This window comes from Convolutriloba macropyga, chromosome 6 (assembly GCF_964194025.1).
Source record: "Convolutriloba macropyga chromosome 6, txConMacr16.3, whole genome shotgun sequence".
Taxonomy (NCBI): domain Eukaryota; kingdom Metazoa; phylum Xenacoelomorpha; order Acoela; family Convolutidae; genus Convolutriloba; species Convolutriloba macropyga.
The window spans coordinates 23,034,465-23,048,870 of NC_134473.1; the positions used below are offsets into that span (position 1 = coordinate 23,034,465).

Below are 14,406 nucleotides of genomic sequence, written 5' to 3' on the forward strand. Positions count from 1 at the left end.
TCATAAACATATATGTTCTTAAAAACAACCTGGTTTGATGTTTCTAGATAGTGACTAAAAAATCAGTTCTTTTAAAAACGATTCAAAAAAATTAGACGAAGGAATTTTTCTTATTTAATAATAATTAAAACGTCAGAAATCCCCGGACTGTTTAATGCCGAAAAAAGCGCAATTGATTAAAAAACAACTTGAGAGACTGATAATCTCTCGACACATTTTGACTTTTGATAAATCTTTTTCTTGAGTTCACGTTTTTTCCTTCTTAAACACTTTCCAGTCAATGAATGTTTGATTAGTGCAGCAATTTTGTTTGTCACTTGTGTTTTGGGAATTGTTTGTCTAAAAAGAAATCAGTTATGTTAATTTAATAACAACCAATAAGTTCTTCGAAGAAAACGGTAGGGCTCAAGCTTTTTCTTCTTTCTGTTATTTTGTTGTTCTTCAAATAATAAAAACTGTACCAAAATGATGCTAAAAATTTCTGCTGAACATATAATCTAGAACAGTAATTATATATGATGCAAATTATGGCATGGCATTCATACCAATTTTTTGTATTCTTGGGTTGAAATAATATATTTTTATATAAAAGTTTTCTGTTGTAATTTCTACTTAAATCAATTCTCTAGTGCGACCTCAAAATTTGAACACACATATGATTGATGAAATTGCAAGCAAAACCATCTGAAAGTTTTTTCACTAAATTCCATATATCACTGGTCCTTGAGACCATTTTCATAAATTTTCAATTGAAATGATGTTGCCGTTTTAAGGTCACGAGTTTCAACGGAACAAGCTAATTAATTGACTGCAACTTATGAATCAACTCATAATTGACTAAATAATTAGTTTTGGATCTGAATACTTTAAAAAAAAAGATAACACAAATTCGGCTTGTGGAATTTGGTAACAATTTCTAAACGGGGTTTTTCAGTTTCCAAACGATTAAACTCTTTAGCAAATCTTATTTTGCTCATTTAGTTTAGTTTTATTATTTTCGGTGGGTTTTTTTCATTTTCTGTGTTTATTTTTGTAGAAAAAGAGTTAAAAACTATAATGGTACGGTTTCATGATTTGACTGTAGTTGGATATTACACAAAAACTTGATAGAATTGATAATCTTAATCGCTTAGTTAGTGGGTTTCGAATGCACTCTACCCCATCATTTGTGGTACTAGTGGATAGAAATCAGAATAGCGCTGGGAATACTAGCAGGGCTAAGAGTGCTGTGGATGTGGTGAGAGCAGTGGAGAAATTGAAGAAGAAAGTGAGGAAGAGAAAAGACGATGAAGAACTTGCCCAAGAGAGGGAAAACAGGGAGGCTAGTACTCGGCGCGGCGGGGGTGGGGGGGGGGGTAATGTTAAACTTAATAAACAGAGCTGCAATAATTACCGTGCACTTTTTGCGATGCACTTTTTAACTCAGATTTCTCAAATATGACTACTATTGGAGAACAATTTTTCTAATGTTGCTATAAACAGTTTGAATTCGATACAAAATTGAAGAAAGATATTGTGTGCTGTTCATATAAAAGCAGAATTGTGTTTTATTAAATTGGCCTTTTTGAGAATCTGGGATTGCCAAAAGTGCAATAAAAATGCCACATGCCGCATCATTTCTCCCTTAAACGATTGCCTCTTGCTATTCCGGGTTGCCGTAAAAATGCGTTTCCGCCTCATACGTCATTTGAAGTCTCTTGGCATGTGATTCAAAAAAGCAAAATAAATTTCATTCACTATCAGTGTTCTTTGAAAATTTGGATTGAAATTTATATGCTGTCGTGTCTTTGATTTCTTGACACAAAAACAACTTCTCGCCACATTTTAAGCTAGTACCGATTCATTCGGTGTCAGAACAATTTACCCAATTCCATTTTACCCAACGTCATTTTATTCAAAGCCATTTTACCCAATGTCATTTTTACCCAAAGCCAACTTTATTGTACCCTATTGTTAATATTACCAGAACGACCGGAAATTCGATTTTAAATGTCTATAAAGTTAAATGGTCCATGGGATTTGATATGAAACTAACAAAACTTGATATTAGATAATTGGACGAAAAGATGGAAACGCAGTGGGTAAGATAGCATTGTGTAAAATGACATTGGAAAAAATGGCATTGGTTAAACTGGCATCGGGTAAAATGGAGTTGGCAAATTCTCATGTAGTAGATCCATTTAAAGCCAATAATAAAATTCTAAATGAGCGCAGAGTCGTAGCATCCGAAGGGGGCGTGGGATGTTAGGCGAAACCTCAATTAGACGAAGCTGATCATGGTAACGATTAGGCGAAAACTTTCAGCAAACTGTGTGGAAATTAAGCGAAAACCAATTAAAACACTTATAGACAGCGCTTCAAAAACCCCTTGACGCTTTTTGGCATAACTGTAGCATAAAATTAAACTGAGATTCTGCAAACTTACAATATTAAAAAAAACACCTTTTTCTGTGTTTTTGTAAGTTTTTATCACGTTAAGACAATTATAAGGGGCACTTGATTACTTCATAGCGTCAAGGCGATACTGAGGTACAGTCCTTGAGTGTTTTAATTGGTTTTCGCCTAAAATTCTTCAAAACAGAAGATAAAATTAACTTCGACTAATTGCTCTTTCGCTTAATACCCTAAGCCCTACCAAGTGTACTTTTCTTGATGATTCCACACTTTAGTTTTGCGTTCTCTTTAATCTTCATAAAAAATCAAGTCGTATCTTAAAACTTCAACAAAATTGAATGACGACTAAGTGTCTCAAATGAAACAAAAATTTTATATAACTTGGGACGAATATATCAACTTAACAGAATTATTCAAATAATGAAAGTTAATTACCGGCGTAACATTATTTACTTACGTTAAGTGGATGTAACTCTATTTGAATATTGATATTTTGGTAATAAAAATTAATTCTTGCTGTCGCTAGTTCCATCTCACTAGAGTTTCAAATTTAAGGTTGCTTTATCATATCATCTGATCCTGGTTTCTATAAAAATTCTTGGTACTACAACTATTGATCATGATGAAGCCGTCGAGAGAACTGAGACAAAATTTGTGTTTTTCTCATTATATACCACACTTCGAATTTATAGCCCCATTATGACATAATTACCAAGACGGGAGCATAAGTTAAATGACGAATAAACTGGGGCACTATAATGGGAAAAAACCTGAAAAATCTATATAGATTGGGACCATAAAGGCTGCATGGCTTATATTTTAAATACATTCAGGCCTTTCAGAATACCGATAATACAACTAAACAACTATCAGATTTTGGAGATAATCAAATAAATTCTCAAAAATTTTTCTAGCAAACGATGAAATAGATGACATGATTGCTGTTAAAGATGCAACTTCATCAAACAATAAGTCTTGTGATAAAAAAAAATATTATAAAATATTTCGAAAAAATATATTTCGCAACAATCAATCCGTTTGTGTTTGTGCTTAATCAAACTCCCTGACTTAATGACTGGATTAACTTTTTAATTGAGTTGAGCAGAATTGGAAAAATTTGTTAGCAAAATAATTAGACAAATGTTTACAGAGCAGAGCAATTTTTGAAATGTCTGGTATCAACGCGAACTGCAATAGAAAAATTGTGTCTGATTGAGTTTGTTCAACTATTTCTTATTAGTCTGTTTTTTTTATTAAACAAGTTGACTTTTTTGTCGTGGTTTTCTAACAGATATTTACATTCCCAAATTGTACGTGTCGTAACGTTTTTCTGAAATTCCTCACTTGCTTATGAGATTATACAACAAAAATTTATATTAAATAATGAATTAGCAAAGTTTTGAAAATAACAAATGCATATGAGAAATGATGTTTGCATACAATGAGCGCGTTAATTTTATAATGCGTTTTTTGTATTTCGATATTTATATTAAAGCAGAGGAGTTTTAACAATAGACAATTTTTTAAATTTTCGTGAGCAAAAATCCGTTCGAACTACCGCTCATGTCTACAATTTACAGCTACCAAAGCTCAAAAATCAGATAAGTAACAAATATTGAATTGTTGTTTCACACTGACTGGCCTTATAAGGTTGGGGACATAATCAAGAAAAAATGTTTAAATCCTAGCTGCTTCATCAAAATTTATTTTATATAATGTTAAATGGATGTAACTATATTTGAATTTTGATAATTTGGTTACAAGAATTGACTTTTGCTATTGCTAGTTTCACCTCACTAGAGTTGATTATTTTTTAAATGTTGCTTTTTCATATCATCTTATCCGCCTTTTTTTTTAAAAAAAATCTCGATACTACAAGAATTGATCTTGATGAAGCCATCGAGAGAACTGAAGACAAAATTTGTGTTTTTCCGATTATACACCCCCTTCAAATTTATAGCTCTCATTATGACACAATTATCATGATGGGATAGGATATATGGCTACTAAACTGGGGCACTATAATGGGAAAGACCCGAAAAATCTATATAGATTGGGACCATAAAGGTTGCATGGGTTATATTAAAAACACATTCAGGCTTTTCAGAATACCGATAATACAACCAAACAACTATCAGATTTTGGAGATAATCAAATAAATTCTTAAAAATTTTTCTAGCAAACGATGAAATAGATGACATGATTGCCGTTAAAGTTGCAACTTCATCAAACAATAATAAACAATTTTCAATAAATTGATAAAAAATTTTCTAGCTATGGATGACATAGACGTCATGATTGCTGTTTAGGGTGCAACATTATCCAAAAATGAGTTTCGTAATAAAAAAGCTATATTATAAGAAACTTTGAAAAATTATATCAAGCAAAAACCAATTTTTTTGAGTTTTCATAATCAAATCTCTGACTTAATGACTAGATTTACTCATAATAATAATATTTTTCAAGTGTTGATTTAATAATAATTTTCAAAATCTATCAAACATTTTTACTTAATCAATATTCACCAGTTTTCTGATTTTTGGTCGAAAAGTTTTTTCTCAGAAAATTGTAGGCAAAAAAATGAGATGAGCAGACTTAAAAAAAATATATTAGCAAAATAAATAAGCAAATGTTCACAGAGCAGAGCATTTTATGAAGTTTCTGGTATCAAAGCGAACTGCAATCGACCAATTGTGTCTGAGTCGGACACTTAAAGAATCTGCTCATAATACAAAAGACTTGAAATATCAATCATCAACGCTGGTTTACGATGTTACAACAATCCGAGTTTTAAATAGCACTTGTTGTATTTCATTTAAGCTATACAGCGCACTATGGTTACTTATAGGCGTTTCATGGCTCCGCAAATATTGACTCAAAACAAGCAAAACTGAAAAAAAATATGATCTCATACAAGGCTAATTGAATACATCCGAATAATGCCTTATTTATATCTTCAGATGGTATTTCCAATTGACAATTTGGTTATTTTGGTGAAAAGTTCAAAGTCGGAGTGTTATTTAAGAAGCTTTAATTTCTTTAGCTTTAATATCTCTCGAGATACCTTGACTCATGGCACTATCTCTAAGTCCTGCAATTTTTAAATCCGTTGACGAAATAACAACTTTGTGGTGTCGCTTTTAATTCAAATTTCGCAAGTTTCCCAAGGAAAAATATTTGAGATGCATTTTTGTTAATATGATGTGTCTGAATCATTTTTTTCTGCTCGACGAATTAGGTCCATAAATGCAATAAAAACAATTGTTGAAGGGCTCTGTGAAATCGAGAGGTATAATAATTTTCCTATGTTGTCAAACTTTCTGACTTGATAAATGTTTCTCTTCTTTGCTTGGCCTTCGTGATTTTTCACCTTGGAGACAATAACTGTTCCAATTTCACCATGGCTTAAAAGCGTCAGTGCAACTATTTCTTATTAGTCTAGTCTGTTACTATTTAGTTGACTTTTTGTTGTTGTTCTCTACCAGACATTTACATTCCCCATTTGTACGTGTCATATCATCCCAGATTGAGGTCCATACTCAAATTGGTTTACGATCAGACCCCGTCGAGCGCATACCCGTGTGTTACCAGACCGAAATTACAGGGTCTGGAAGGAAGTTCGAGCGCACTACAGTCTGGACGATGGTCTGGAGATTGTCTGATCAGAAGTCGATTTGGTCTGAAAAGTCTGATCATACGCGGATTCGAGCGCACTTGGGTCTGATCAGAGGCGATTTCGAGCGCAATTGGGTCTGATCATAACCTCCTCGAGTGCACGTGGATCTGATCAGAAATGTTTTTGAACGCAATTGGGTCTGATCAAGGACCATTTCGAGCGCCTTATTTTTTTCATTTTTTTTTTGTTTTTATGAAGAGAGGTTGGCTCTGCCAAGAGGCAAAAATAGAGCAGCGTTCTGGTCAGAGACTCATCTAAAATCCGATAGCTCTGATCAGCAAAAAGGAGTCCAGCTCATTGCAAAGGCCGGTCCCCTTCAGAGGAAATTTTGATCAACTGGAGACCACGATGTTTTTATGGGAAGCTGTCTAAACTCATTCATTGAGTCAAATAAAAACACTAAACGGTACACTAAATAAAACTTGCTCTCAACAGCTGGGTTTCGTTTGGGTTTCAGAACTGGTTTCGAGCGCGCTTCAGTCTGGTCATAAATGGCTACAAGCGCAACTGGGTCTGTTCATAACCTCTTCGAGCGCACTTTAGTCTGATCATAGTCTGATTAAGGTCTGGGCAATGGTCTGAATTTGAGTCTGGACCATGGTCTGATCAGAACGCCTTCGGTTTTGAGAAGTTTATACGATAGAACTTTTTTCAAAGAATCAAGAGTAAAAATCCATTCAAACTACCGCTCATGTCTACAATTTACTGCTTTTAAAACACAAAAATCAGATAAGTAACAAATATTGAATTGATATTTCAAACTGACTGGCTGTATCAAGTTGGGGGCATAAACAAAAAACAAATCCTTAATCCTACCTGTTTCATCGAATTCATTTTATATAATGTTTGGAAAATTCATGTTATCAATTTACCCTCAAATTTCATTGTGTAATTAACGTGTTTCTCATTTGAATTATGAAGGTTCAAGCAATTTGTAATTTGGCATTGATTTTCAAGTCAAGAACTTGTTTTTCTATTAAATTATTGAGCACAGTTCGTTGGTAAATTTTCTTATTGTTCAGAAATTATCGTGGTTTTGAGAGATGCATAGATTCAGTTGTAATTTTTTCTATAGAAAAATTTAAGAAAAGTAATATTTGAAAGCGGCAATATACTTTTTAAGAAGAAGCCTCAAAATATTCTCTCATGAAGCAAAAGTACTTTTCGCTACAAGAGTTACCTTCAGAGTTTCAAACAGGATCTGAATTGAGATGATCTTCTATGTGTCATTGTTAAAATCACAAATTAATTATATTTGAGAAACTGCTTAAGATATTTCTTCAAAAATTATTTGCGAGCTAATTGTGCAGAATTTTGAAATAAGCAAATTCTAGGGTATCATATCTGCTGACCGTCAAAAACAGCTTAACATATCGTTTTGTGTACTGCAGCCATAAAATATTAACTTTTTGGTCAGAAAATCTACAGAATATCCAGATAGAAGTCTGGGTGGGGTTCAATTACGGAGATTAAAAGCTGTTGTGAAAAATGTGACAAAGGTTTTTTTGAGATAATCAAAATGATTCTTTCCATACATTGCTCGACGAAAGTACAATCACGCCACAAAATTTCTGTAAAAAACATATTATTTGCACCATCTTAAAAATACTTATAAGAACTTCAGGGCCTGCTGTTTTTTTCAATTGGTCATTTGGTTGAACAAATACTGCGTAACAAATACATATTTTAGTACATAAGCAATATTACAAAATACAGTATTGATCAGGTAAGAATAAACACTGCTTTACAAGTGACCTTATAAAGATTAAAAATGAATGAATGAATGGCTGACTGCAACTCACAACTATGATCGAGATAGTAATCTCCCTTCTTAGTACATATACACCTGCTAAAACCAGACATTTCAAGCCATTTTTATCATTATGTTACTCACTTTCATCTATCAAATTTTTCAGCGTATAGTTGTTATTGCTTACATTTATATTGTTCTGACTATGAATTATTATGTTTTGTGTAAGCTATAACGTGTAAATTATTATGACTTTTTATTTCAACAATTATGTATGCTGGTGGCTTTTGCGTTTTTGACTGAATTTGAATTATAAAAAATCACTTTTACCTCCAGATACTCGACTGGACTTTTGCTAATATTTAAATAATAGTTATACATCTTTCTTTATCAGATTGTCCCAACTTCAAATATTGTCCTGGAAAATATATAAAAATATACACGATTGTCTTGTTGTTAAAATTCATAAAATTAAACTTTCATAGGTTTCGAATGGTATTTTTTTGTGGAAAACTATTGTGTGTATCCTCGGAGCGAACAAGTTGCTTAAAAATTGTGATTACTTTGAATCATGAATGTCTTAATTAGGTTTTGCCTATCTTTGCTTTTTAACTGTCATTTTACAGCTTGAGTGTGATCGATTTATGGCTATTCAATATTAATGCAGATTCGATAGTTGTTTGTGTTTGTGGCACTTCTGCTAAAAACCTGATCAAACTGTCATACACGCGATTAGTGAAAAATAGTTGAAAAAAATCGCCGTATATTTTAAAAATAGATGAGCTCGAGATGTATTTTTGCTTTTCATGTTTATATTTTAGTAACTTTCCTAATCTGCATATGCGTATATTTGAATGATAAGTCGTACTGTTTATTATCGCATTTCGGTCACTTCAAAGTGCTTCGAACTTGGAAAAATTCTCAAACTTGGAAAGCGGTGGATATTATGTGTTGAACTGCCCAGTTAGATAGCAATTACTTTTTTGCTTCAAAGTTACTGTGTATCGTTTATAAAACCATTAACTATAGATTCAATTACTTGTTTATCTGACGTTAACATGGCTTTTAAGAAGTCATCAAATTTCACCAAACAACAACATCAACAAGAACAAACGCAACAGAAATATCACATTCGTAACCATAGTACTGATGATCACAACAACAGTGATAAAAACAGGAATGCAAAAGAGAGTAAGCCAAAGGGTAAACTGTTGCAGAAGTACCTTCGGAATGCGGACAACCTGAAGAGGGCACACGCAGTGATGAGAGAGACATTCATGGACCTGTTGAGTGACAAGGTGGAGAGAGACAGAGAGGAGATACAGGAGAGGACTGACAAGTGGGAGGAGAAGATGAGACAGATGGAGGCTAACAGGGTTAGTTAATCCATTCCATGGTTATTACCCCCACCCCCCCCCCCCCCCCCCCCACACACACACACACTAACCATATAACTCCCTTTTCTCTCCCTGGCTAACATGCTGATTTTTTAGCATACAATATAACTTACAACTGAAGGTCAGGTGGCAGTAGGTAACCAGGTTGTTTACTACTTATTCACAAGAGATTTCCAGATTACAATGAATTGTTAGTTTGCACACGTGGGTAAAACATAAAACCCGCAAATTTTACAAATCAAAACAAATTAAGGAAATCAAGCTTGTGCTTGAACACAGGTAGCCCACCATAAACAAAAAATTTGAAAACTTAAGTTTTATACGGTGCCGTAGAAAATTTAAGAAACTTTTTACGGGGCCTAAGTTTTTTACGGTATCGCAAGCCAAATTTTGTATTTACCAATTTCTAAAATCAGACCTCCGAAGAACAATTAAAATTATATCGCTTATCTCATTAAATGTGTTTTTTTTTCATTACTTTTAGCACGGTTGTCTTCTAAGACTTTTACGGGGCCGTACTACAGCCTTACCATGTTTTCAAAGGTCGAGTAACTTGGGTCAGATAAAGCCGAATAAATTCAAATAGTGATTAATCTGATTTAATTGCTTTTGAAAAAAAATGACAAGACCGCACCCCACCACCATTTTGATAAATAAAAAAGTGAGACACAAAAATTATTGAGTGTCGACCACTTTCCGAACAATTTCTGAAGAGTCCCTCGCTTTTCTGCAGACGGATAAAAAAAATGGCGTGGTAGGGCAATTAAGTCATTATCAAAGTTAGCAATGCCGATATGTTAAAATCCCCAATGCCTGAATACCCTAAATAAATTATTATTGATATTATCCCACAAATTAGAAACTATTTCAGAAACTACAACTCTGTTACATCGTTTATTTAAAATTAACTCTTATTAGAATTAAGTTGAAAAAGTTGCAAATTTAGCTCATCAGTTAAATTCTAGAAACCATTTGTGTTATTATTTTGTGCTATATTTGACAAATTTATCCACACTATGACACAGCTAAGTTGAGGTAGGTCTCAGCAGAACCATTTAGCATTGATCACAATTAGTTTCACAAAATCTTGAAGAGAAAAAATTACAAAATGCATATCAAACTGATGCAAACTGATGTAGAAATTGCTGCTAACTAAATTTGCAGCGAAAACCGCGCTTTAGTTGATATCCACAGAAGAATTTGCTGCAAACAAGACGGCAAAAACCCGAAACCAGCATCCAAAAAAAGCAGAATTTTGTTGCCCCGATAAATAAAATAATTAAAAACGAAAGCTAAATTTTTTGATTTCAATTTAAAACAATGTATGTTCACAAATGATGTTCCGACCCGAGCTCATCTACATTTTTGTCTTAATTGTCAACCAAATGAAGAGATGACAAAAATAGATGTTTGAAATTAAAAAAATTGTTACAAAACCTAACTTCTAATTGAATTACATTACCAGACCTCATTACACCACTCATGAGATCTGTAACTACAAAAACTAAGAGAAAACACAAACAACAAAATAAGCAAAAAAAGAATTTCACGGCAAAATATATATACCTTAATCTAAAAGCACCTAGTAACAACGTCAAAATTTAATCTAATAAAAACTTAACTACACAATTTTAATTTTTCCCAACTATACAGCAGATGGAAGTTTTCTTTAATGAGACCAGGCAACAAACCGACAAAAGAAGAAATAATGATGCGAAATTCAAATATCGATCAACATTTTGTAAACCAAATAATTTCTCAAGTATTAAAAAAAACATTGGTTTATAACAAACAAAATCTCAATAAATTTACTAAAACTCACTATGAAATCAATACGGCCTGTCTATGGTGAAACTAAGCCATAGATTCAAACTAAAGATGCAGAAAAACTCAAAAAATTCCAAAAAAATTGTGTTAACACAAACTATTAAAGCCAAAAAAATCATTTGCTAATATCCGGAATATTGTGTATTATTCTTTCAGTTTTAAATTATACTATTTCAGCTGAAGTAAGACTGAATGATTAATTAAGTTGATTTGGGCCAAGTTTGAAAGACATTTGGATTTGTTATTACGCGATTGTTCTATAAGAAGAGACAAAAACACAAATACAGCACTCACAAAAGGTTTATGAAAATACATATTGTCCAACAAATAAAACATCAGTTACGACATAGTATAAGTAGGCATTTTAATTTTTGAAACATAATGAGTTGGATTGGGCTTCTCAATGATGAGAATAAGCCACAATTTGACGAGCAACATAAAGTAAAAAGTTAAAAAATCTTTGAAAATGTCTTAAATAAACTTTAAGACTATTCGCTCTGAACTGACTGCTATGAGTAACATTGCTCAATTAATCCTCCATTACAAGGTTAAGCGACCATTCAGCAAATTACGGCTACCTAAAGGGAAAAAAACAGGCATAAACTGCAATTTCAAAAAGAGATGTTGAGCGAAAAAAGTGTCGCAGACATTAAAAAATGAACATATCAGTAAAAACTTCTCTTTCCAACTAATTTTTAACAGAAAGGAGATTTTTTTATACAACATGACTTCAAAAAATCAACAATTATCAACAAATACATTAAAATCACGAAAACTGTGAGAAAACCCCGTAGTGTCAACGCAATTAAATTCAATAGCATTCAACGAAAGCCATTAAATTCGCTAATTTATGCCTCAATGAGACACCAAAGATGTCTGACAATCTTAAATCATCATTAAATCATTACAAAAAAGATTGACAATGAGAAAAACAACAAATAAATGCAAAAACAAATAACGCAGTAGAAAAGTGCGAGAATAAAGTGTCGGAGCCATTTAAACCAAAAGCTTTTAACAGAAGACTCTATTTTTGATCCACTAAACGTCTTCTCTAAACCAATGGGAGCTATAAATATTGGGATAGTAGGAAAAGATTTCAACAGGAACCAATAATAGGAAAAAATCCAACCTTTTAATTTTTTTGTGGCATCGAATTCATAAAACCAATAGTTACAAGATGAAACCGCTAACTATATTAATTATGATTGTTGTGGAAAATAAGGTGTTCTTGTCATTACAAGATTGAATCACCATTCACTAAAACAATTTTAATATCAGGTAATGTTAAGAAAAAATTTTTTTTAAAGTCTTAACAGCCATTAGCTTTCAACTCAAAGCACTAGATAGGATCACTTAAGGCTCATTGCGAAACCTACGAAACTTTTAGTCAATAATAGTGTGCCCTAGGAATCCAAAAAATATTAAAAGGTCAAAAAGAACATCAAAATTTTATTAAAAAAAACAAAAACCGTGAGTCAAAGCCAAAAAAACATGAGCAATTGCGTGAAAACGAATCTTGTTCTCTGGGCATCATTTGGCTGTAAATCAGATTTGTCAATAACGAAACCTCGATATGAAAAGTGAATAGTCTCTAGGTTACTTAAAAAGAAACAAATTAGATAAAGTTTTCTAAAGAAACAGCTCTCAAATAATATTCGATTTTTTAAACTAAACTTCCCTATGAGACCAGAACCAGTCTTTTTTATTTCCTTTTGTCTATTAGGAACACAGAATTGATTAATTTTGTGGCTTGAAATGTAATTCTGAATTTACATTATAATAAAAAATTGATAATTTGAAGAAAAATTACACAAACTGAGCAAAATCATGCCAAACATGCGGTGTTCACACAAAACTTCAATCCTTGATAACTCCTCAAAACATACGAAATTCAAAAAAAATTTTTAATTTCGAATTCTACGCTGGGTTAGTTTTTTACTGATACTACTCACATTTCTCTACGATGAATATATCGATCGGCCAAAATTGTCTGAACAAAAAAATCCCTTTGAGTCTATAATTCCTCTCCCCACAATTGGGGTCGGAACAATGAATCAATTTAAAAACTTGTTTAAAAAGTCCAATCTCTTGCTTCAATGAAGACATTTTAGCTCTGTTACGTAGAAAAATCAAAATTTACCTAAATCATATTGTAATATTTAATCATTGTAATAATGTTGCTTGTGATCACTCGCTGGTGATTGAGGAATTAAACATTTACAGGAATTATAAAAAGTTGACAAAAACTTTCTCGTTGCTTCTTCGAAGTTTCAGAGTGTCGCGATAACTGTTTAGCGTCAAAATTAACAACACGATTCCTTTTGATCGATTCCAATTAAAGGATATTGAAATCAAGTTCAAGTTTCTTTTTCAATTGAAGCAGTTTTTATGCTGTAGGCTTTTTAAATGTGTAAACAGACACTTTTTGCCAAGATAAATGAAGAAAGTTCCTTAATTTATTCCTGTAAAAATAACTGCACATAATCATTTACGTCAAAATGTTTCGTAATGGAAAATTAGAAGAATAACGGATAAAAATTAATGAAATCACAATTTTAATATTTTTGCTGTTGCGCAGAAGTATATACCTGTTACGTCAACAAGCCGGTGAAATTTTTAAGATGATGACAGCAAAACTTGAATAACCAATTTGTTGTGCAGTTCTATCGGCAGAAGGGAGCCATTTGTGCCGACACATACATCATTACTTCAACCAAACCTATAGATCTAAGAGTAATATCATTTGTTCGTTTCTGACAAATGTTTGTAAATTCGGTCCGATAGACACAGTTACTCTTGTTTAAATTCAATCTTGATGGCTGAAAGAGCACATCTTTTTAGTGAACACATTTTTCAAAATAAAGAGATGGACTGCATCACATTTTGGCTGTTTGACAGTTTGGACATCCATCGAAAAATGCTTTCGAAAATCTTCTAAACGCAATAATGCAAAGCCTTTCCTAGTAATTCTGGGAAATTTATTGAGTATGATCTGACAAATTTTTGACAAAATTTTCCTTTGCCAAAGTTTTTTAGATAATTTGTTGTCTCACTAACGTTTGCCACGATATAAGATCTTGTTTATTAGATCTTAGTTAATGAAATATCTGTCAAAAATGCTCAATGTTTATGATCTGATCAGATCTAAGTCAGAAAAAGTAATCATTTAAAAATTGAAATAGTCGCTCGAAAAGTTTTCCAATTGTACTTTCTAGCAGCACTAAGCAGCAATCTTGGATCATAAACGATCATTTTTATCAGTTCAACCCAAGCTATCACCCATGCAATTACTCTTGTTTCCTTCTTGGAAAAATTGTTTGAGGTAAAACTTCCTGTTTTGGGCAATCACATTTCACCCGTCA

At 32.5% G+C, this 14,406-nt stretch overlaps 2 protein-coding genes across 6 annotated transcripts in view; one reads left to right on the forward strand and one right to left on the reverse strand.

Moving 5' to 3' along the window:
• Nucleotides 1-14,406, reverse strand: part of LOC142341581 (uncharacterized) — a 316,826-nt gene that overhangs the window by 119,369 nt on the left and 183,051 nt on the right. The gene's annotated exons all lie outside the window — the stretch shown is intronic.
• Nucleotides 1-14,406, forward strand: part of LOC142341576 (uncharacterized) — a 62,994-nt gene that overhangs the window by 28,309 nt on the left and 20,279 nt on the right. For 2 of the 4 annotated variants that reach the window (XM_075392623.1, XM_075392624.1), the window contains exons 2-3: nucleotides 1,179-1,321; nucleotides 9,038-9,196. In XM_075392623.1, the coding sequence (XP_075248738.1) occupies nucleotides 1,179-1,321; nucleotides 9,038-9,196 (302 nt within the window). The remainder of the gene's footprint in view (nucleotides 1-1,178; nucleotides 1,322-9,037; nucleotides 9,197-14,406) is intronic. The other 2 variants (XM_075392626.1, XM_075392625.1) reach the window with 1 other exon arrangement.